The 25,585-nt window shown below is 40.8% G+C and overlaps 2 protein-coding genes across 4 annotated transcripts in view; one reads left to right on the top strand and one right to left on the bottom strand.

Annotated features, from left to right (window-relative positions):
* LOC143275857 (deoxyribonuclease-2-alpha-like) lies at positions 1-18,500 on the bottom strand. Of its 2 annotated transcripts, none has more exons than XM_076580151.1 (9): positions 18,410-18,500; positions 11,315-11,481; positions 9,679-9,856; positions 8,203-8,278; positions 6,885-7,046; positions 5,117-5,317; positions 4,407-4,519; positions 1,870-1,995; positions 1-303 (listed from the first exon to the last, which is right to left on the bottom strand). In XM_076580151.1, exons 2-9 carry the CDS (start codon positions 11,443-11,445, stop codon positions 187-189), a joined length of 1,104 nt encoding a protein of 367 aa, XP_076436266.1. In that variant the 5' UTR covers positions 11,446-11,481; positions 18,410-18,500; the 3' UTR covers positions 1-186. The 2 variants fall into 2 exon arrangements, with proteins under 2 accessions (XP_076436266.1, XP_076436265.1); XM_076580150.1 differs by lacking the exon at positions 18,410-18,500 and adding an exon at positions 17,340-17,613.
* Positions 14,045-25,585, top strand: part of LOC143275856 (negative elongation factor B-like) — a 27,945-nt gene continuing 16,404 nt past the window's right edge. Inside the window, exons 1-4 of one of the 2 annotated variants that reach the window (XM_076580148.1) lie at positions 14,045-14,221; positions 20,404-20,928; positions 23,868-24,055; positions 25,185-25,436. In XM_076580148.1, coding sequence (XP_076436263.1) covers positions 20,668-20,928; positions 23,868-24,055; positions 25,185-25,436 — 701 coding nt within the window. In that variant the 5' untranslated portion in view covers positions 14,045-14,221; positions 20,404-20,667. Of the gene's footprint in view, positions 14,222-18,551; positions 18,701-20,403; positions 20,929-23,867; positions 24,056-25,184; positions 25,437-25,585 lie in introns of those variants that run through there. The other variant, XM_076580149.1, reaches the window with a different exon arrangement.

The raw sequence follows: 25,585 nt of genomic DNA on the forward strand, positions 1-25,585 counted from the left end.
GTCCCTATGGCCTTTGAACAGCCATCAGAGGCAGGGAATTCATTGTATTCACTGTCTCTCGGTCCCGGCACACGGAAAGACGAGACTAAAATCCTCTCCTTATAGATACCAAGGTAAAATTTCGTCAATGGTTCGCATATGAAAAACAACACAACACAGCAACAATTACAGAGGAATGGAAGGTGGCTACACAACGTCTGGGTGCTGGCAAGGCTCGAAGAAGGTGACCATCTTCTTGTAGGTTGACCACACCTGTGGGTTCTGAAAGCACAGCGTGCCTCCTCCCCTCTTGAACTGTTTGGTCTGGAAAACAAATAACAGCACAACACTGTCTCTGGGCCTTGCAGTTGGAATGAACTTCCTCTTTCGCTTCGTCAGGTCTCCGCACTCAGCTCTTTCAAGTCTGGCCTTAAAACCCACCTCTTCACAAGATAGCCTCCCTCCCCTGCCTCTTCCTTCTCTTCAAATTTTCTTCAGTTTTAGAGTTTTGCATGCATATGAATGACTGGTGTGAAAGTGCTTGGATTTGTCTCTGCATAAGATTCAGTGCTATATAAATACTATTATTATTATCATTATTATTATTCTTGTTATTATTATTACTATTATTATCATTACTGGCTTCTCTCTTCAATATTATGGCTTCTACCCTTCCAATATTGTGTTTTTTCTTCCTCCAGTCACTGACACTCACCCTCTCCACTTTACATTTTGTACTCTATCTTTTCCTCTCTCTCTCTCTCTCTCTCTCTCTCTCTCTCTCTCTTCCTCAGTCCTTTTTCCTTGCTGTGTATATCTGTGCTTGAAAATAAAAAAATAAAAAATAAATAAAAATAATAATAAAAAAAAATAAAGAAGAAAAGTTTTATAAAAAAAAAAAGCATAACAACCCTCTGTACATCAACTGTAAAGACAAAACAAAACAGACAAGGATCTTGATGTCTAAATACATAATCTGACAAATAATTTGTGGCGTTAAAAAAAAAAAATTGTTCTATATAAAACGATTCTCCATAAACCTGAGCAACAATTTCACAACACAGAGATGCCTTTCAGCAAGTCCACCCATACAAACATTCATAAACATTCAGTTTGGAATTGAAAAAGAAATCATGGTTGATTTCTACTGAGCAGTCATTGAAAGTGTGCTAACCTTCGCTATTACTGTTTGGTACGGAAACATTTCCAAGGCAGAAGTTGCAGCCCTTAACAGAATTGTAAAAACTGCCACTAAGATTACTGTGGCTGATCTACCTTCTCTTGAAGACATATATTATAAGCAGCTACTCAAAAATGCAAAATCAATCAGCAAGGATGAATCACATCCAGCTTTTGGGATTTTCGAGATGCTCCCCTCTGGTCGACGGTACAGAAGTATAAGGACGAAAACCAATCGCTTTGCCAATAGCTTTTTCCCCAAAGCAGTCAATGCCCTGTCTCTCGAACAAATCCAGTGTGATAAACAGAATTGTGCAACCAACCATCTACCGAAAGTTCTAGTCATTAGTCCCATCCACATGTAATATGCAACTTTATTTTCAAACGTGTGTGTGTGTGTGTGTGTGTGTGTGTGTGTGTGTGTGAGTGCAGTGCGTGCATATGCGAGATTGCACAAGTTTTTATTTTGATATGCACTTGTATGTATCCTAATTTCTACTGTATCTGTGTTTGTGCAAGATTTTCGAGTTATGTCCGTATCTTGTTATGTATCTTGTTATGTACTATCCCCCCCAATATTCCCTGTGACCCCAGTACACTTGGTAATAAAGACATATTCTATTCTATTCTATACACACACACAATGCCCCCCCCCCCCCTCCCAACCCTTCCTGCCTACCCCCCCACCCCCCTACCCACCACCACACTCACCTCTCTATTGATGCCCCCAACACACACCCATCCCTCATCAGTGAGAGACAGAGCATATTTGGAGTGGTCCTTATCCTCGTCAAAGAAGCGGTTTTCCGGCAAAAGGACTTGCATGATGTTGAACACCTGGGAACACACACACACACACACACACACACACTTTCAGTTTTCAGTTTCAAGGAGGGGTCAGATTGTGTGGGCTGATCCATACATGCTACACCGCATCTGCTGTAAAGTCACTATTTGTTGTGCTAAGACAAGAACGCTTTCAGTAGCAAAGTAGCTAACATTCGGACCGAAATAACAATTCATATCAAATGAGCTTAATGTACTAATACAAAAAGATTAATACAATTGTCAATTATTATTAATAATCATTATCATTATTATTATTATGAGCATTTACGCCTTATTTTGAAAATAAACCCTAGGCGTGTACAAATGGAACAAAGACGTGAATATCAAAAACGAAAAAAGAATGAACACAAGATACCAAACATTATTACAAATTATCCATCCCCTCCCACACAACACACACAAGCACACGTGCATGCATGCACACAAGTCATAGCACACAATCATAAATAGTACACAATAAAAAATACAACCATAAAATTCTGAAACTCTCAAACTCACTCAGTCACTAACAGCCATTTTAGTTCATACTGGAAACGGATGAGCTGTTGAGAATTATTCAGGAGGGGAAAAGGTGGGTCTTCAGACTGGATTTGAAAGATTACAGCGAAGATGAGTGACGGAGAGGCTGAGTAAGTTGATTCCAAAGAATGGGGGCGTGGTATCTTGTTCTTCTTCTTCTTCTGCGTTTGTGGGCTGCAACTCCCACGTTCACTCGTATGTACACGAGTGGGCTTTTACATGTATGACCGTTTTTACTTCGCCATGTAGGCAGCCATACTCCGTTATCGGGGGTGTGCATGCTGGGTATGTTCTTGTTTCCATAACCCACCGAATGCTGACATGGATAACAGTATCTTTAACATGCGTATTTGATCTTCTGCTTGTGTCTACACACGAAGGGGGTTCAGGCACTAGCAGGTCTGCACATATGTTGACCTGGGAGATCGGAAAAATCTCCACCCTTTACCTGGGGGCATGGTATGAAAAACTGCATTGGCCATACGTTTTGGTTCGAACGGGGGGTCCTAAGCATGCAGGTGTCAGAAGAAGAGTGGAGTTGGCGTGAAGGTATGTAAGGATGAATGAGATCAGAAAGATACTGTGGACCAGGAGCCTCAATGGACTTGAAAAAGATACTCAGAAAAATATCAGAATGATGATGTGTCACACTGAATACAAACTGAAAGACATCAGCGAGGATGAACTTCTTCTTCTTCTTCTGTGTTCGTGGGCTGCAACTCCCACGTTCACTCGTATATGCACGAGTGGGCTTTTACGTGCATGACCATTTTTAACCCGCCATGTAGGCAGCCATACTCCGCTTTCGGGGGTGTGCATGCTGGGTATGTTCTTGTTTCCATAACCCACCGAATGCTGACATGGATTACAGGATCTTTAACGTGCGTATTTGATCTTCTGCTCGCGTATACGCACGAAGGGGGTCCAGGCACTAGCAGGTCTGCACATACGTTGACCTGGAAGATCGTAAAAATCTCCACCCTTTACCCACCAGGCGCCGTCACCGTGATTCGAACCCGGGACCCTCAGATTGAAAGTCCAACGCTTTAACCACTCGGCTATTGCGCCCGTCAGCGAGGATGAACAAAAACAGACAACAGCATAAGGTGGAGTGGTGGCCGAGTGGTAATGCATCCACCTTGGATATGAGAGAATCTGAACGCATCGGATCGAATCCCACTCTCCCCAGTGTTATCTCCCCCTCCACTTGACCTTGAGTGGTGGTCTGAACACTAGTGATTCAGATGAGATGATAAACCTAGGTACTGTGTGCAGCATGCATTCAGCACATGTAAAAGAATCCATGACAACAAAAGGGTTGTTTCTGGTAAAAAAAAAAAAAAAAAAAAATGTAGAAAAATCCTTTTGACAGGTCAACAAATACGACTGCAGGAAGAAAAAAAAGAAACACACACACACACACACACACACACACACACACATATATATATATATATATATATGTGTGTGTGTGTGTGTGTGTGTGTATGTGGACACACACACACACACACAGAGACTGTGCTGCACCAACAATGATACACTCTGGCAAGGGAGAGCAGCAGAAATTTCACACAGACTTCTGTTGTGATGAAGAGAAATACAAGACACTATAATGCAGTACAATGCAACTGCAATACAATGGAATGCAAGGCAATACAACACAATACAAAAGAATACAATATAGCACAGCAAAGACACTACAGTGCATTACAATACAAAGAGAGGATACAAAAAATAACAAAAACTATTTTAAAAAAACAAAAAAACAAAAAAACAACAGCAACAACAACAAATCTAGTCACTGCTACACTTGTAAAAAAAACCCAAAACATCGCACCCAACAACCATACGCAGAAAAACCCAACTTGTCACGGACTGACCTCATAAGGGGTAGAACAGTTGCTTGGCAACACGATAGACTCCTTCCCACGTTGCCACGTCTCCACCAACAGCGACACCTTCAGAGTGGGGGCCACCAGCGCGTCGTACAGATCTTGCACACACAACGGACAAGACTTCAGACTTTACAACGCCCTCACGAAATAAGGAACGTTTCCTTGCAAGCACTTCACCCCTCCCCAGTGCACACACACACACACAACACACTTGCCAGCAGACACACGCACACACACGTACTTGTGCACTTTGGATTCCTACCCCCACCCCTGAACCCATCCCACCCCCTCTTCACCCCCTCCCCACCCAAACAGAAGCAAAACAAATTCCCCCATTCCCCAAAACATACCCAAACCCCCACCCACCCACACCACGCTAAACAGAAGGAAAACCACCCTCACCACCCCTCCCCATCCTCAACACACACATACCCTAACCCCCACCCACCCACAACACACCAGACAGAAGCAAAAGAACCTCACCCCCTCCCCACAAACTTACCTAACCTCCCCCCCGTTCCCCCATCCAGAAGCAAAACCACCCTCACCACCCCCACCCCCACACACAAACCCTCAAAACAGAAGCAAAACCCCCCACCCACACACACCCTCTCCCCCACACACATACCAAAAAAACCCCTCCCAACCACCCCACACAAACCCCTCAAAACAGACCCAAAAACCACCACCCTCACCGGCCCCGAAGTAGGTGAACTTGGCAAAGCTGACGAGGGGCAGGCCGCCGAGGGAGGTCAGATTGTGACACACGCTGTGGTACGGCGGGTGTTGGATGCGTGTGCTGTTCACCAGACACGCCAGCTCAGGGAAGGACTGGAGGGCCGGAGGGGGGAGGTAGTAGTCATACACATAGGGGTAGTAGAACAGCAGCTGTTTGGCTAGGGAAAAAAACAAAACAAAAAAAAAAACAAGAGAGGCAAGGCCTTCAAGACTCACTTGTGACTGAGAGTAAAACACACAAGCTTTTTTATGTATTGAGTATAATTTCAAAATGTAATGTTTAAGATGAGAAAGATCAGTTCAAAGCAAATTAAGTCCCCTAGCATTAATTACAAAGTAATTTCCCTTTTTTACTATCTGCACCAAAACGTTTGCAAAATAAATAAAACTTCCATGCTTAGCAAAAGAAGTTCCTGTTTGAACAAAAAATGATAATAATGACTGCTCTTGTTGTTGGGTCAGAATATCAGATCACAGTGCCAAGTTCAGAGAATACAAAAAATATAAATATAACAGTAAATGCAGTTTGCATAGGCCTCATATATTTTTTTTTGTGCCCATCCCAGAGGCGCAATATTGTTTTAAGCAAGATGACTAGAAAGAACTGAATTTTTCCTATTTTTACGCCAAATTTGGTGTCAACTGACAAAGTATTTGCAGAGAAAATGCCAATGTTAAAGTTTACCACGGACACACAGACACACACACATACACACAGACAACCGAACACCAGGTGAAAACATAGACTCACTTCGTTTACACAAGTAAGTCAAAAAATCGTCGCAAACAGGGGGACTGGGTTTTCAGGAAACGCACAAAATCAAATGAAATCATTTGAAGGAAAGGAGAAAGGCAGGAATTCTCCTGACACAGAGACACAAGACTCTGAAGTCATACACGTAGGGACAGCAACTGTTGTGTGAGAAAATAACGTGGCCAACAAGAGGACTGTATTTTACAGAAAACGCACAAAAATCAAATCAAACAATTGAAAGAAGAGAAGCCACCCTGACTAGCGCCCTCTTTTGACAATCATTGGCCTGTTTTCATCCTACCCTCCTTTCGATAACCTATCGATTTGTCTAAGAAATAAAAAAAAAAGGAGGAACAGGAAAAAAGTAAAACATTCATTTCGATGGCAATAATAACAACAATAAAAACAAACAAACTGGAGTGACGGCCTAGAGGTAACACATCCGCCTAGGAAGCAAGAGAATCTCAACACGCTGGTTCGAATCACGGCTCAGCTGCCGATATTTTCTCCCCTCCACTAGACCTTAAGTGGTGGTCTGGATGTTAGTCATTCGGATGAGACAATAAACCAAGGTCCTGTGTGAAGCATGCACTTAGCGCACGTAAAAGAACCCATGGCAACAAAAGGGTTGTTCCTGGCAAAATTCTGTAAAAAAAGAATCCACTTCGACTGGATAAACAAATAAAACTGCACGCACAAAAAAACACACAAAAAATGGGTGGCGCTGTAGTACAGCAATGCACTCTCCCGAGGGAGAGCAGCCCGAATTTCACACAGAGAAATCTGTTGTGATAAAAAGAAATACAAATACAAGTAAATGGCATAGAAAATACTCAACTCTCCACACAAAAAAAATCAACAACATTGCACACCCATATGTAAATGAGAGAGGGAAAGGAAGAAACTATGGGGGGAAAAAAAAGCAGCTGACCTTTTTTTTTTTTTTTAGTCTTCTTTTAAAAGCAGCTCACCTAGTATGCCCAGGCTCTTGGAAGCGAACGACATGCAGAGAAAAGACTGTCCGTAATCTGAGGCATTCTCTGCCCAAGAGTAACCATCCTTCTTCTCCGGGGGGAACTTGGGGGCGCTGTGGATCAGCCAGAATCCCGATGCGTTGTTGAACCCCAGCGTCCCTGGCCATAGAAATGACGTGAAAATTACAATTCAGTTCTAGTGTGATGGCCTGGTGGTAACGCGTCCACCTAAGAAGCAAGTGAATCTGAATGTATGGGATCCAATCCTACACTCAGCAGAATTTTCTCCCCAACCACTAGATCTTGAGTGGTGGTCTGGACGCTAGTCATTCAGATGAGACGATAAACCGGGGTTGCCTGTACGGTATGCACTTAGCGCTCGTAAAAGAACCCATGGCAACAAAAGGGCTGTCCCTGGCAAAATTATGCACAAAAAATCCCCTTGGATGGGAAAACAAATTATACACGTGCAGGCAGAAAAAACAAAGGGTTGCACTACAGTGACATGCTCTCACTGGGGAGAGCAGCCCTACTTTCACACGGAGAAATCTGTTGTGACTAAAAAGTAATACAGTACAACACAAAGCAATATAATACAATACAATACATCCTCATTAATTCCACAGAAAGTGATGTGTGGTTTACACCCAGAGTCTTGTCACACATCACACACTCTGACAGTCCGCATTTGAGCGTGACACACAGCAACACATGACAATGACAATGGTTGAAATTAGAAAGAAAAAAAAAATGAAAAGTAAAACACATTAATCTGAATACTAACATGATAGTAATACAACACTGCAGCTTTATTTGTCATGCAGTAAAAGAGAGAAATCCTAAAACAACATGTATTTAAACAAAAAAAACAAACCAGGGCTCAACATTAACAGCTGCCCAACTGCCCTGCCCTGCAAGTAAATTGTCACGTCAGGCAAGCTCTAGTTCTTTAACTTGCCGAACTGGTGTGCAACATTTTTAAAGACTGACTTGGTTTTTTTAGGGGGGAAGGGATTTTCCCCACAAATACTGGCTACACTCCTGATACTAATCATCAGAGATTCTCCAGCAGACGATGTTTGAAGTCGTGACACTGATAGGCAGAGTGAAGGAGAGAGTTCTGGTGCAGGCTCTCTAAAGCGATTTGCTATTGGCTGCTATTTTTGGACAGCCAATAGTGATGTTTCTTACAGTCTTGTTTGTCTATCAGTGATCTCAAATGATAAGAATTCACTGCCCCGATGGCCATAAAAGGTTATGGGACCTTTGACCTTAACAGTAGTCAAGACACCCAGCGGTAGCATGTGCGGCTGACCTTTAGTGTGACCATGACTCAGAGATGTCGATCCTGACGGTTTCTCATCGTTGAACATCAGGTACAGAAGACTCTTCTGCACACACACACACACACACACACACACACACACACACACACACAAAACCCCAACAAAAACAGGTGAGATGGCAATACAACTGGAGTGAGCTACCAGCTAAAACACATTTCTTTTAAAATCATACAAACTTTCCAAGATCTCTGTCACAATTACAAATGTTTGAACATTGCTATTGAGATCACAAGAAGTTTTGGGTTTACCGCACAGGTGTTAAAATGACTTTAACTCGTTCAACTCTGCGCTTAGGCATTGCTAGGGCATTGGATTCGTTTCAATAAAACAGTTTCCATGTTCCTGGAAATGACATAAACCTCAACTAATTGGGAAGTAACATCTACTGTATTTCTGGCTCTGATTACACATGTCAATCTGAAGGAAAAACCGGTCGATTTCAATGTATTTTTCTAATTTTCACCACATAAAAACGGCAATGGAAGCCTGCTGAGCCTGTAAACTTCCCAGGGTCTGAATGGGTTAACCCTGTGAACAGTCCCTGAGGCATCACACAGAAGAAACATTCCCCAGATTCCTCCAGGTCTGTCCCGTTGTGTGTCAGGGCCTGGATTTTCACAAATCACACACACGTGTTCCACACAAACGCACATCCCCACCCCTTCACACGCAGAGTTCCTTGGGGAACCATCCCAATGCACGTTCAAGATCCTGTAATCCATGTCAGCATTTGGTGGGTTATGAAAACAAGAACATATCCAGCATGCACACCCCTGAAAAAATAGTACAGCTGCCTACATGGCGGGGTAAATAAACACAATGGTCATACACATAATGCATTACATGTCTATCTGAGTGTGTATGAGTGCGTGCCTGAACCCTGATTGGACGACAGACAGGAAACGAAAGACGAGCGCCCCAATGGCAGCCATCAGTCGGCTCTACCCAGGTAGGTAGCCTGTTGTGCTGCCAACGACCCCCCGTGTTTGTACGGTGCTTAGAGCTTGGTCTGGTCTCCAACCCACAGATAGGCGATGTGTAAGTATCCATTTCATTTATCATAATCATCATTGGTGTATTCCTGTGGTATGTATGTGTGCTTGTGGGTTGGTGTTTGCTGTGTGTGTGTGGGGGGGGGGGGGGGTCGGGGGGGGGAGAGGAGTGGGAGCGGGGGGGTATTTTGTGCTTTTTTCCTGCAATTATCCATATCTTCAATTTGCAGTATTGTATATGGCGTATATAGACATTGTTTTTATCCATTTCTATGTCCTCATGTGCTCTTGTGTGGCATACTGCACTACCGTGTTATGTACTGTCTCATGTGAGGCGCTTAGAGCACATTTTATGGGGAGTTTGCACCAAATAAGTACAATATCTTATCACCATATCATCATCATCATCATCATCATTATTTTCACTGTTGTTATCACCATCACTGTCCTAACCTCCTTGGCTGCGTAGATCTGCTGCAGAGTGTAGTAGACAGCCTGGCCGGTGGTGTTGATGGGGTTGGGGGAGAGGGTCCAGGTGGGGCTGCCACCGTCCATGTAGAACATGGCATGACCGTCGCCGAACTCCGTGCCCTTCTGGTGCCGCATCTTGGGCAGCTTGTACACGATGAACCTGCACCGCCATGACAACGGCAGATAGGAATTTTTTTTCTCCTAAAATTACGTTTATCTAACATACTTACCATGACCCACTAGCACAGACTCCGGCAGGGAGTCCGATTCCTGTCCTGTGCAAACTACTATCCACCTATGTGGAGAAAACGAAAGTAGCTACGGCCGATAACCTCCCGGAAGTAGGTTACCTCCCCTCTGTATCCCTGTCTAGCTTCCTCTTTTTCCAGCAGCCATCTTGACTCCTAATCCTGTGAGATACTGGATTTTATACGAGGAACCTGGGACAGTGTGTGGCTGCTGAATGGGGGATGGGGTGGGGTGGGCACTTGGAGCGAGTGGTGTGTGTGTGATGCAGCCACTGAAATGGTGCAGATGATGAGACAGAAACATTTTAAAAATATATAATTTTTTTTAATTTTATTTTTTTTATTTTTTTTATGATGAAAAGCATACATTTTCAACAAATTATATTTCTTTCTGTACAAGTGTTTTTCTTTCTTATGTATTCTCCTTCTATTGATTGATTGATTGATTGATATATTCATTTACTTATTTATTCAATTATTTATTTATTCATTTATTTATCTACTTATTTTGCTCTCTTCAGCTTCGTTTATTTATTCATTTATTTTTGTTTACTTCAAATGTTCAATTCATTTGTTTTTCAATTTATGTATTGCTTTCTTAAATTATCCATTTATTCATTGTTTTGCTGTCACATCTCCTGTTGCACTTGAATGGCACTAATCCCAAACAAATATAATCCTATATCCCACTCCAAAAACATATCATCATGACAATAAAAATGATGTTTGAAAACATGTTTGTGGGTTTTTTTTCTGTTTTTTGTTTGTTTGTTTGTTTGGTTTTTTTTTCACTTCAAAGTATAACAAAGTTTAACAAAGTACTGAAATGTCAGCAAAATTTTCTCAACCATGGCTGTCATTTGCATACAAATAGTACACAGGAAGGGGGTGGGGCGGAGGGTGGGGGTGGGGGGGGGGGGGTAATTCAAAGGATTCCACACACACAAAATTCCACACTTAGGTTGTGTGCCCTTAGTTCCACCCACACACATACACACAAGAAACAAAAACAACAAGAAACAATCAAATGCTTGCAAAGCAGAAACACACACACACACACACACACAAACACACACACACACAAACACACACACACACACACAGAGACAAAAACAAGAAAAAATCAAATGCTTGCAGAGCAGATAACACACACACACACACACACACACACACACACACACACACACACACACACCTCACACACACACACACACACATGTGCGCGCGCACACACACACACACACACTCAAGCAGAGACAAAAACAACAAACAACAATCAAATGCCTGCACAGCAGACAACACACACACACACACACACACACACACATACACTGCAAGAAGCAGAACTTGAAGACAATGAATGACGTTACCAGTCGACAGGCTCTCCTTTCTGTCCTCGGCACTGCACTGTGGAGGCCGAGGAAGGCAGCAGACACACGGCCAATATCAGCAACAGAAGCAACGCCAGAAACGGCGCTCCAACTGCAGCTTTCGTCCACATCGTCAGTCTCTTCTGCTCCTTCACGTCAATCCCTTACTGTAATAAAAATATTGTTTTGTTAATGTTGTTGCTGTTGTAAGGTTCATCGTTTCATTAGAAATAAAGATGTTCTTGTTGCTGTTGTTGTTGTTGTTGTTGTCATGAGGTTCATTCATTATATCCACAGACAACAATGATTGGACTTTTCATTAAACACTTTATTCTATTCAACTATAGGCTACAGTATTTCTTCTTCGTTCATGGGCTGTGACTCCCATGTTCACTTCATATTCACAATAGTCTTATAAATATATGACGTACCAATTTGATGTTCTGTATGCATATATACACAGGAAGGAGGGGAACTCTGACATGGATTACAGTACCTTTAGTTTAACATGCATATATATATTTGATCTCCTGTATGCATATACACACAAAGGGGGGGGGGGGGTTCAGGCGCTGGTAGGTCTGCAGACACATGTTGTCCCAGAAGATCTCCACCCTTAACCCACCATGCACAACTCAAAAAACACAGGCATGATTCCATACCAAGTGGTGTCGTTGATTTTGCTGAACAAAAGTAACGCATTCCCAAGTGAGGAAGTCCAAATACAGAGTGGTAACTGACATCCTGACCTGTAAGCTCTGTCTTACCTCAGTGAGGTGACAGCCCTTCACTGACATCCTGAGATATTTGCTCTGTCTTATTTCATTGAGGTGACAGCCCTTCACTGACATCCTGACCTGTCAGCTCTGTCTTACCTCAGTGAGGTGACAGCCCTTCACTGACATCCTGACCTGTTAGCTCAGTCGTATTTCAGTGAGGTGAAAGCCCTTCACTGACATCCTGACCTGTTAGCTCTGTCTTATTTCAGTGAGGTGACAGCCCTTCACTGACATACCCTGACCTGTAAGCTCTGTCTTGTCTCAGTGATGTGACAGCCCTTCACAAGACATTACATAAAACGTGGTCATAGAATACTAAACTCAAAACCCTAAAACCAGTCCGAACACTGAAAACCAATCGCACATCACAACGACCAAACAATGCTTTGCCCAAAGTTCTGCAACCACAAAAAATATGAAAATAAAAAACAGAAACATATATAAGGGAGGGGGGGGGGGGGGAGGCTATAATGCTCGAAGTAGCTTTGTACGTATTGTTGTTTTTCACAGTACAGATTAACATCACTACTCTAGCCCGCCTCTTGAAATGAAAAAAAGTACATACATTCAAATTCAAGTTATTATTTGCTTTGACTGACCATCAATCTTTACTTTGTTGCGGATAGCTCAAATACCGGAAACAGCTGAAAGCAAAACAAAGCCAGTTCCCATTTGGACAAAAACTCGAATGGAAAAACTGCTTTGATCTGGGCAACTATATAGACAGCAAATGTGAATCTTGATCGCCACTGTATTTTTTTCTTCAATGATTTGCTCGCTATGTTATGAAACAACACCCATCTCTTTCATTTTCGTTCTTTACGTTAAGCATACAGTTTGTGTGTTTCCACGACTAGATAAAAAGCCTTCCTGCTAGTTATAAAAACCTTTTCTGCCAGGTCAGTTCCGGATTTTTGGGGGGTCTAAATTAAGATTTTTAAACACACACACACACACACACACAGAGAGAGAGAGAGAGAGAGAGAGAGAGAGAGAGAGAGAGAGAGAGAGAGAGAGAGAGAGAAGAAAAAAATGAAAATAAAAATAAGATGAAATGGATTTTTAAAAAAAATCATCAGTCAAGGAAGATTGTTTCACTCTTCTTCTTCTGTTCTTCACCCCCCCCCCCCCCCCCCCCCCCCCCCCCTTTTTTTTTTTTTTTGTTTTTGTTTTTTTTTTTTGTTTTGTTTTTTGGGGTTTTTTTTTTGTTGTTTTTGTTGTTGTTGTTGTTGTTGCTTTTATTCGATTTGAATTCTGTTGGCACCATTACAGACCAGTGTTTTAATAGTCTTTTCTTTTTCAATTTCAGTTCTACCCAAGCCAAGTCAAGTCATCTTTATTATCATCAAAGAAAACTTCACATGTGGTCTTTTTGCTCATGTTCACAATGAAAAAAAAAACCAATAAAAAAAGCCACCCCACACACCATATATCATGCATCAAAAGACAAATATATGAGCATCAACACAAGCATTCTGCATGTACACGTACTTGTACAGCATATATAATAAACAGATATGATGACGAAGTCAATACATAAATATCAAGCTGTAAAACAACACACTGAGCAAAGGTTAAGCAAATGATGAAGCCAGACATCAAATTAGAACAGTGAAATTGACATTTTTATGGTAAACTAAATAAACAGATTCTCAGATTCAGCATAATTATGTACTGCTGTGCCGTACATGTTTCCTATCAGTTCAGAAGCTTATAATTATAGTACATAGAACAGTGTCTGTCTCCGTGTTAATAGACAGCATCTGTTTCTTTTCATCTATTTATAACATCGAGTTAACCTCAAAGTGAAATTTGAATCATATACACACATAGAGTTAGAAAAGAAAAAAATGGGAGAGAGAGAGAGAAGTCAAAGGATTTAATCTTCTTTATGCACAAATTCAATTTATTTGCATGCCTGTAGTTTGTATATCCTCAGCAGAGACGGAAAGGAACAAATGAACCAAGTGGGAACATGCGTCTGAGGTGAGAATACGAACTGGTGGATACATTGTACAGTTCGTGGAACTTGTGACAATTTTGCTCTGTGCTTTTATTCGTTTGAAGCAAGAAGATCACAGGCCGTGACCTTCTGTACTGTTGTGAAAATCTATTTCTGTTTACAAAGGTAAGTTAGCAGGTTTGAAGTATATTGTGTAGTTATTTGGACAAACTACATTCTCTTGAGTCTTTTCATGACGATGAAAACGTTGACTGCAGACATCAAGTTCAGTGAAGAACAAAACTTGAAAGTTATACACGCACTCTCTCTCTCTCTCTCTCTCTCTCTCTCTCTCTCTCCCTCCCTCCCCCCCCTCTCTCTCTCTTACACACACACACACACACACACACATGAAGAAGTGGGGGTGGACGGTGGCACAAACAATCCAGTTACAGCTGGTGATTTGGCAACTAACAGCGTACAGCTGAGCAATGATCATTGGATTGATCTTGTGATACTGACGCTAGAGACAGGCTCAAACTGCGCTACATCATTATGTTGATTATAACTAATATAAGGAGTTGAACTTGAAGGTCATCTTGTCTGAGACTGAGCGGCATTGACATACACTGGCACATAGAATTGATGTAGTGTGACAAAACTTACAAAATTGTGCACAGAAAAGCAGAGTGTATTGATTCACTTGTGTCAAGCAATGTGAGTCTGTGTAATAGCCCGGTGTTCGGCTGTCTGTGTGTGTGTGTGCATATTGTATCATAATGTATGTCTGTGGTAAACTTTAATGTTGTAATTTTTCTGGAAATAAGGCTTGAGAAGTTGACATCACGCACGGTGTAATGTGGGACAGGATGCCATTTTGCCGGTCAGGTGCAACGAACGAAAACGAAACTACGTGACACAGTGCTAAACTACGATCGTCTCCACAAAGATACAGATCAATGCCTCTCACTTGCTGCATTTTTGGCTGTACTGGCCAAGTATACAATACTGATTCCAGACCCACTGAGTATCGATTTTTGACGATTTCTCATTGTTGAAATTACAGCAGCAAGCAGGTTGAAGAAGTCACAGAACAAAAGAGGCAGGCATGTATCGCAGTTATCCAGTGCACCACAGTGACGTTTGCAATTATACCAGTGAACATTTGCGTGTTTGTTTAAGACATTTCCATGGAGATTACACAATGTTGTTAGCTACAAAATACAGTGAATTCTCAAGTGTTCTCCCCAAATAGGCTAGTTTTCATTACACGTGTTGAAGTTTTGGCTTATGCGAGCTTTTCTAGTGAATTCTCACCCATGTTCAGAGGAAAGCCCACAATCTGTTGGCTTATATGGAATTAGCAACAACAAAAAATTAAATAAATAAAACTCCAATAATAATTAATTATTTTTTTTAACTAAGTCTGTGTCTGTTAGTTTCACTGATCACTCAGTCTTGACCTATGTCTGTTAGTGTTACTGTTACTGTTTCATCAGTCTCGACCTGTGTCTGTTAATTTATTTTAATCGGTCACGACCCTGGTTCCCTTCTGATGAACAAAGGAGAGATAATTAATGTGGGCCTTGGTTGTTGCTTTTCAGTGTCGATTGTAGATCTTGCTTAGGAAATTTGGAGTACACTGCTTATGTAATAACTGTTACATAGAAAAACACAGAAAACTGAAACAAGACGTGTCTTCAGATCAGTGTATAAGGTGAACATCAAACTGGATGTGCACACACACGCACACACACACACACACACACACACACACACACACACACAGATGTGCACACACACATAACACAGTTTTTCAAGTGGACAGCTTCTGTTCTGAAGCTGAAAGTTGTTTGCATTGCAGATTACACCAGGAAGATAATCTTTTTTTCTTTTCTTTTTTCTTTTTTTTTTTTTTTTTTTTGGTTGTTTTTTTCTTTTTCTGTTTTTTTTTCTACACTTAAGTTGCACTCTGACATAGAAAGGACATGTATTGATTTTGCTTAAGCTGGGTGGACTTTACTCTGTTCACTTCCTTGTGTGTCCTCCTTGTTAGTGTTAAGTATAAGACTATGATTGTATGAAACCACTGTTGTTTTTTTAAATTTTATTAATGCTTTAATTAGTTTAAATGATACACAAGTACTTATTCTCTTTCCCTGCACCCCCTCCGCCCTAACAAATGATAGTGACTGACATGTAAAGTGTGCCAGTAAAGGGTTGAAAAATAGCTTTTTTAGCAAAATGTGTGCTCTTATCGAACACACTTTGCTGTTTTTTGGTGCATTGTTTTGTAAAGCGAAATGTGAAAGACCAGCCTTTTTATTTTGATGTATTACCACTTTAAGTTTCGTGATATATAGTGTAATTCAATGTATAATGTCCCTTTTGTATTCATGTATTCTGTTAATTAAAGTGGGGGGAAAAAACCCACAGAAAACCCCCACAAACTGAGCTATAACTATGAGAAAAAAAAAATTACTGACAGAGAATCACATGCTGAGATAGGGAGCAAACTCCAAAGGCAAAGTCCATTAAAAACAAAATGTTTCTTCACAGTTCAAAATCTGGTCATAAAACTGAACCACTGTTGAATGTCTATAAAGTTCTTTGTTTTGGTTTAAGTTTTAGTTTTGTTTTTGAGAAGGGTTTTTTTCTGGTTAAATACTTAAATAGGAATTGAAAGTATGCACTTCTGGGAATATAAATTAATTCTGGAGAAAAAATAGTTGGGAAGGAAGTGGCTTAAGCAAACATTCAAAAATTTATAATGTTCAACAGTCTCATTCTGTTCAAACCTCAATAAACAGCTCTCATCAGTCAAGTATTTATAACAACTTGTTGATCAGTACTAATTACTACTACTACTACTGCTACTGCTGCTGCTGCTACCACTGCCACTACAGCTACTACTACTGCAACCACTACCAGTTAAGTACTGCTACTAATATTAGTAATAATGATTATCATTATTATTACCATTATTTGTGATTATTATTATTACTATCACCATTATGTTTATCATTACCATCATCATTCAATGATTCATTGTCATTATTATTGTTATTATTATTGTTATTATTATTTATTATTTTTATTATTATTGTTGTTGTTGTTGTAATGTTATTGTTGTTATCAGTGTTGTTAATATCATTCAATTGTTAATACTTTAGTAGTACTAGTAGTAGTAGTAGTAGTTTGTCCCAGGCGTCATCACAACAGTTTCACGAGTTTGATACAATGTACAGTGTAGCAGAGTAGCACAACCCAGCACACCAAACTGAATAAGAAGCACGATACTTACTCTGTGGGAACAGCGTTCACAAGGTCCAGTGTAGAAAGCAGAATGCGAATGGAAAGGAGGATCCTTAACCTGATAGATTAAGCACAGCACTGTAGTTAAGGAAAGAAAAAACAAACTAGTGATCGTAGTCCAGGAAGATAAATTTATTAAGCATTATGGGGGTCAAGCCCCAGCTAAGGCAACACCGGGCAGATTGGCTGATAAAGTTGTCACTACAATCTGTCACACTGTTTGTTATGACTGTTATATCTTATACTGCTGTGGGTTTCTGAGAAATCTCAGCTGTGTCCGGGTGATCAGAAAGTGGTTTGACTGTTTGAAGAAATATTTTTTTTGGGGGGCGGGGGTGGGGGTTGGGGGGGTCGATGTTAAAAAGAACACACCAAAAAAACCCACTCTTACTGACAGAGTTAGGCAGCAAACTGCATTGGCAAAGTCCATTCATAATAATAAAAAAAATAATAATAATATGAAAAACTATTTTCTTTTATGATAGTTTTAAATCTAGTCATGAAACTGAACCACTGTTGAATGTCTAAGAAAGTTATTTGTTTTGGTTTTAGTTTTGTTTTTTGAGAAGGGCTCTTTTTTTTTTTTTTTACTGGTTATAGGAATTAAAAGTATGCAGTTTGGAAATCATGGAGAAAAATATTTGATAAAGAAGTGGTTCAAGCAGAAATTCAGAAATAACATCAATCTGATTTTGTTCAAACTTCAGTAAGCAGCTTTCAACAGTTAGACACAACTTGGTACTTCAGTACATGTACTACTACTGCTACTTCTGTCATTATTACTGTTATTACTGTCACCATTGTTATTCTCATTACCATCTGTATCATCATTGTCACTATTATTATTGCTAATATTATTTGTTATTGTTGTTATCATTGCTGTTATTATTGATACTTCAGTAGCAGTGGTATTTTGTCCCATGCGTCATCACAACAGGTTGATTTTGTATGGTAACACAGTGTGCACAAACTCAGTATTGCAGAGCGACAGGATACAACTCAGTATTGCAGATTAACACTATGATAACAGGACACAGCATGGTGAAGTATCATACTTACTTTATTGGAACAGTGTTCACAAGATCCAGTGTTGAAAACAGAATGAGACATGGAAAGGATCAAAACCTGATGGAGGCGTGGCACTGTTGTGACTGTGTAGTCAAGGGGAAAAAAAAACCCCAAAAAAACAAACAAACCTGGTGACAGTGGTCCAGGAAATAAACAAGAGTAACAGAGGGTCAAGCTCCAACCAACTAAAGCAACACACAGGGCAGATTAGCTGATGATGATGTCACTACAATGTGTCATGTGCACTGTTTGAGCTTCTGTACACCCTGTCCAACTGACAAGGTTCAGACTGCTATACGACGTGTGGTTAGAACTTAGAAATATCAGCTGTGTCTGGGTGATCTCTAGAGAGTGGTTTGACACTGAGTCTGAGGAAAGACTTTTTTTTTTTTTAATCTTCCCTAAACGTTGGTGTACATAACATGTGACACACTGCCAACACAGTGCCCTTGTGACTTGTCAAGTTCTAGTTCCGGTTTCAGTGTTTGTTTATGTGACTTGTCCACTGTGCGTGTGTGTGTGTGTGTGTGTGTGTGTGTGTGTGACTGTGTGTGTGTGCATATGTGTGAATGAGTCATTGTTATGGACTATGGATTGATGGGGTGAAGTCCCCAAACTTGTCTACTTTGGGGTGGTGTGGTTTAAGTGGGACTTCTTATGTATATATAGATAATAAGATATATTATATTTCATGTTATTTTTAGAAGAGAAACTAGACCTGCAACAAAAATACTGGTAAAAATGTTTTGTGTTTGGGTGAATGCACTTGTGTGTGTGTGTGTGTGTGTGTGTGTGTGTGTGCGACCATATGTGTGTGTGTAGATGCACACATGGAAATATTATGTGGGGGTATGCATGCATGTGTGCAGACACTATGCTAAAGAAACTGTACAATTTTGTCCAGTTTGCAAAACTTATTTTGTAGCTTCAATGGAAGAGGTTATGTATTCTACCAAGGATTGAAAACTTTCACAATTCCAATGAGAAATATGATCATGATTGAATGCAATGAAATGCCAAAACAGTACAAGACAATGCAACATCACTGTGTTTATTAATTCTTTTGCAAGGGATATTGTGTGTTTCCTCATGCACATAGTTGAAAATCACATGAAATTTGATAAATGCAAAAGTAAAACAATAGACATTATATTATAGATTTTAATTTAAAGTTATCATGATCTATTATGACAGTCAACATAAAACAAAACAAACAAAAAAACAACACAAAACATGTCAGAATTGAAGCATGCAGTAGCTCCACACCATTTCTCTCTCTCTCTATCAGTCAGATATTCAGTCAAATTTGTTCTCCTGAAATCTTCTGTGTTTTGTACTTTTTGTAGTCTAGTTTTGTCAGTTAATGTGTTTAAAAATGCACAATTCATTATTCAGAACTCTCGAAAGGATTTGCAAGTTTATGCTTAATCTCTCTCTCTCTCTCTCTCTCTCTCTCTCTCTCTCTCTGTGGTTCTCTTTCTTTGTTTTATGATATATATATATATATATATATATATATATATATATATATATATATATATATATATATGTGTGTGTGTGTGTGTGTATTATGTGTGTGTTTTTTTATGCTGGCCTTTTTTTCACATTTTTAAAATATCTTTTTTTTTTATTCCTTTTGAGTCAGTTTGAGATGTTACACTGTTAAGCTTTTATGCTTTTTTCATATTGCAAGTTATAAATGTCCCCTCCCCCTTTTTTTATACTGCATCTTGTGAATTCATATTCTTTCCATTTTTAAAAGAGCAGAATGAAAACAAGCCTTACAACATGCTTATTCCTTTTTTCCCCCTGAATAAACATGTTCAATTATTCTCTCTCTCTCTCTCTCTCTCTCTCTCTCTCTCTCTCTCTCTCTCTGTCTCTCCGACAACAAGAAGCATATAGATCTTGGATCTTGGTGTTGTAGTCCAAGCCGGTGGTCTCATTCATGAAAATGAAAATTACAAATTATTTCACTTTTTCAGCTTCAGGTAGAGAGTGAATCGTGCTGAAAAACCCCCGAAGGCTGGACAACTTGGGAGTCACCAATCGAACACCAGCACCACCACCACAAACGACTTGAGTTACTTACAGAACCCTGCCTTCATCTTCCCATCTTGGAATCATCACCAAACACCAACACCACAACAAACGACGAGTTACTTACAGACCCCCCTGGTCTTTGACTTCCATCTCCCCCCACACCTCCACACCCCCACACCCCACACCCACCCAACCCCCTCCTCAGCATGGCAGGGCTGGAAGATCTGGGCATCGCCGGCCCCTCAGAGATCTCCAACATACTGTCGCACGACGACCCCATGACGGCCATCACGGAGTTCCAGGGCCAGAACGGGATCCTGCTGCCCTCGCTGAAGCCGGCCCTGAACCTGCTGGACCTCCACGGGGTGCCTCGCCGAGACTTCCACCTCTCCACCCTGGAGGAGATGAGGGAGAAGCTGCTGAAGAGGGTCCAGGAGCTGGCTGCTTCGGGCAAGGAGGAGGATCAGGTGGGCGGGTCGGTGTGTGTGGGTGGGTGTGCACATCTTGTGTGGGTTGGGTGTGGGCTTGTGAGTCAGTGTGAATTGTGTGTCTGTGTGTGTGTGTGTGTGTGCATCTTGGTTTACATCTTGTGTGGGGTGGGTGTGGGTTTGTGAGTTGGTGTGACTTGCACTTGTGTGTCTGTGTGTCTGTGTGTGTGTATGTCTATATCTTGTCTACATCTTGTGGGGGGTGGGTGTGAGTTTGTGAGTCAGTGTGACTTGCACGTGTGTGTGTGTGTGTGTGTGTAGAAAGACCTGCATATTGTATGGCCTCATATTATTAACATTATTACTTGGCCCATTGGTGTTGTCTGTCTGTTGATGATGATGATATGGATACTTAGATATATATATGTAGCGCCTATCCTCAGTTGGAGACTAAGATCTAAGCGCTTTACAAACTCGGGGGTCATATGCAACACAGGCTGCCTGCCTGCCTGGGTTGAGCTGACTGGTGGCTGCCATTGGGCGCTCATCATTCTTTTCCTGTGTCATTCAGTCTGATTTCATGTAACGCACACGCAATCAGACAGACATGTAATATGTTGGTTCTGAGTTCTGGGTCCAGTGTTTTTGTTGTAGTTTGTTGCGTATTTGTGTGTGTGGGTGTGTGTGTGTGTTACTGTTATCTGTGGTGTGGACTGGCTAGTGGTAACGCGTCTGTCTAGGAAGCAAGATACTCTGGCAAGAGGGACCAGGTCGGTTGATGTGACTTGGCTGAATGGGTGCCGTCTGTCTGTCTGTTGGTTATGTGTGTTCTGGATCCAGTGTTTTTGTTGTTTGTGTGTGTGTGTGTGTGTGTGTGTGTGTGTGTGTGTGTGTGTGTGTGTGTGTGTGTGTGTGTGTGTGTGTGCATGCATCGCATGCATTTGTTTGTGTTTTGAACTGTGTATTTGGGTGTGTACTGTGTGTGTGTGTGTGTGTGTGTGTGTGTGTGAGCATGCGTGTGTGTGTGATAGTATCATATGCAAGTGTGTGTGTTGTTGGGCAGAGTAGCAATTCTGAAATCTGTTATTCTTTCCAAACTGACTCATCTGTGGTTGCTTTTGCCAAACCCACCGGATACATTTTTTAATACATGTCAACATATTTGTTATAAGTTTGTTTGGAACAATAAACCAGATAAAATTAGCCGTAAAACTGCTCATAAAAGTGTAAAAAATGGTGGCATCGGTCTTCCTGATGTTAAATTGTTTGCCTTATCTTTAAAGCTTTCCTGGATTCGTAAAGCTGAAAATTCAAATCACAAGTGGAAGCACCTCTTGCTGTGTAACTTCCCCCAATGGCCAGCTATTGATAAATATGGTCCAGAGTTTATCCTAAATTTTGCCAAATATAACCAGTTCTGGACAAATGTGTTTGAAAGTTATAAGATTTTCTTTTATAAATGTGAACCAAAAAACTCAGCGGAACTGCTTGCAGAGCCATTGTGTTATAATAATCGTGTTCAAATTGGTAAAAGGTGTATTATATCCAGACTGCTCAGTAATCATGATGTGTATTGTCTTGCACAGTTTTTTGATGATGATGGTAAAGTTTTTTCATATGTACGCTTCAAAGAAAAATATGATTTGCACATTGATTTCCTTACTTATGCTGGATATAAATCAACAATAAACGAATTAGTTAAAAAGCATAATATTCATGTGGATAGCAACAGACACACAAATACTTCGCTCTGCTTCAAACACTTGTTTTCTGTTTCTAAAGGCTCAAGACCATATTATGATGTGTTGATTGAAAATGATATGAAACCAAAATGTTGTGAGAAATGGGACTTAAAGCTTTTGATGCATCATAACTGGAAATCTTGTTTTATGCATGCACACAAGATAGTTGATGTAAAGCTGAAATGGTTTCAGCTGAAAATAATACACCGATGTTTATGTACAAAAATTGTTTTAAAAGAAATTGGTGTTACGGATAATAACAACTGTAGTTTTTGTAGAGAACACAAAGACAGTATTGATCATGCTTTTTGGAAATGTAATTATGTGCAAATGTTTTGGAACGCTTTAACGGACTTGATAAAAGAGAGATGTGTAAACGCAGGAAATTTAAAGTTAACAGAATCACTTGTGCTATTTGGACATGATGTGACAATAACAACTGATGCTGTTTTGTGTTTTATAATATTGTTTGCAAAGTATTACTTATATTTATGTAAAATTGAAGACAGCTTTCCACAAATATCAGTTTTTTTTAACAAATTAAAAACTCGATATAGAATTGAAGAATATAATGCATATATTAACTTTAACCATACCATTTTCTCTGCCAGATGGCTGCCTTACAAATTATTGATCACAAATGATTAGTAACCTGTTCATGATTAACGAAAAATAACCATCCATATTTATTTTCTTTTTATTGATATTCATAAGAAATGATTGAGGTGTTCACTTTCCGTAAACGTGTTCTAAGATACTTGACAGTTTGTATTCCTTGACAGCTTGTGTAAGATCTTAAGAAATGAATGATCATACTCCATGATGATAACCAACCAGTGTATAATCCAGCTGCTTGGCTGTTTCTATCCAAGTATTTATGGTGTTTGTTTGTTTGTTTTTTGTTCTTTGTTGTTGTTTTTTTTCTTCTTTATAAATGTCCATTAAGATGCTGTTGTTGTTGTAAAATGTCAACCTACCAAAATGGAATTTAAAAAAATGTTTAAAAAAAAAAAAAAAATGCAAGTGTTGGAATGAATCTTTCTTGCTGGAGAAAATTATTTTGTATTCTGTATGGATTGGATGCATGTGTGTATGTGTTTGTGAGTGTGTGTTTATGTGAGTGTGTGTGTCATGTGTGTTTGTGTGAGTGTGTGTGTGTGTTTGTGTGTGTGTGTGTACATATAACTCTGTGTGTGTGTGTACATTCAATTGTGTGTGTGTGTGTGTGACTTCCAGAAGCGCCTGGTGGAGCTGCTGGAGAAGAGCTTCCCCATCGCCAAGGTGAAGCACGTGCGGCCCGTGGTGCTGTGCGTGCTGGAGCACATCCCCAAGATCGACAAGCAGTACCTGGACCGCATCCTGCAGGACAAGGATCTGCTCCGGGAGGTGGCCGTCCCCGTTAAACGGCAGATCTGGGAGGACAGGTGATTGTAGTGTTGTGTATTCAGAGATATATATGCAAGCCAACCCTGGTTCCTCAGCAGCTCCTAAGAGCTAGCTGTTCAGAACGTTCACACCAACAGCATGGTGAAGGTCACCGTTCCAGAAAAGCCAACTGTTACGATTTCGCCGTACTTCCGTTTCGCTCAGTCGCAGTTTGTTCCGACATTACGCCAATGTCAAAATCGTTCCGACAATTTTATTTTTTACCACATAGTATGGTCACATGCTTTCCTGTCATAACATTACCCAGACCCTCTAGACCTGTTGATCACGAGGTCAGGGCAGTCACTGCTAACCTTGGTTTCATGTGATGATCCTCAGCTAATGGTATGCGTGTTTGCATTGAAACAGCATTTAGTGGACCAGTCAGCTCAATCATTTGCCCGAACAAGAGAGAATGTGGCCAAATCAACTTCAAGTTGCGTCTCAGTCAAACAGCGTCTGTGCCCGGTGGATTAAGCTAAAGAGTGCAAGGAAGGAACAAGCGGCTCAAAACAAAGAAAGTCCGCCGTTTATTCCGATTGTGAGAAACAAGATGAACAAAGAGCAGGGAAGCGACACAGTGCCACAGATGTGTCAGCTGTAAAGAAGCAGCGGTGGGAACAGAAGTTTAGTCAAACGTACACTGAAAAATATCCATGCATCGTGCCGTCCATTTTGGGAGTGTTCCTACCACATTTAAAATGTTCCTACCAAATTTCCTGATTGTTCCTACAAACACCTGACAGGGGTTGGCATCTCTGTTTACTACGTTGTTTGTGTGTTCATTTTGATATTTAAAGGCATGCTTCAGTATTTACATTGTACAGTGCAGTTGAGCATGTTTTACATGGAAAGGCACTTTATCAATTAAAGAATTATGATTATCATTATTATTCTTTGTTTAAGTTAGTATTTCCTGCATGTGAAGCAGGTTTCGGGGGAGGCAGTTTCTGTCGCACCTTTACTGTGCGCAGTAAAAGAGGAGAAAGATATGGTTCAGTTTTCTGAGGACCGTTTTTATGTGAATATATCTTCTGAGTTTCATTCAAATGAACTAATTGAAGAGGAGAGGCCTGACTGACTTTCACACAACACAACACAAACATTTCAACGCAACACGTTTTCCAGACTGAACCTGTTCGCCGACGCCTGCTCACCGCTCATCTCGGAGTACGTGAGCGAGAAGGAGACGGCGCTGTTCAGCCAGGAGCACGGCACCCTGTCCTTCTTCCTGCCCAACCCCAAGGCCCGGCGCCAAGGGGCCATCGTCGCCAAGCTGGTCTACATGATCGGCCGCAACACCAAGCTCTACCACATGGTCGTCAATTTCCTGCGCACGCTGTTCCTGCGCAAGCGTAACGTGCACTACTGCACGCTGCGGTGAGCGGGTCATCTGCTGCTGTTGTGTTGTCATGGTGGTTTGTTTGTGGTTTGTTGTTTGTTGTGTCGTTTGGGTTGATTGTGAGGAGGAGGAATTTTGTTGGTTTAGTGTCCCGTCACACACGTACTGGTGATATTTGTAGATATTT

This window comes from Babylonia areolata, chromosome 31, assembly GCF_041734735.1.
Source record: "Babylonia areolata isolate BAREFJ2019XMU chromosome 31, ASM4173473v1, whole genome shotgun sequence".
In the NCBI taxonomy this organism is placed as follows: Eukaryota; Metazoa; Mollusca; class Gastropoda; order Neogastropoda; family Buccinidae; genus Babylonia; species Babylonia areolata.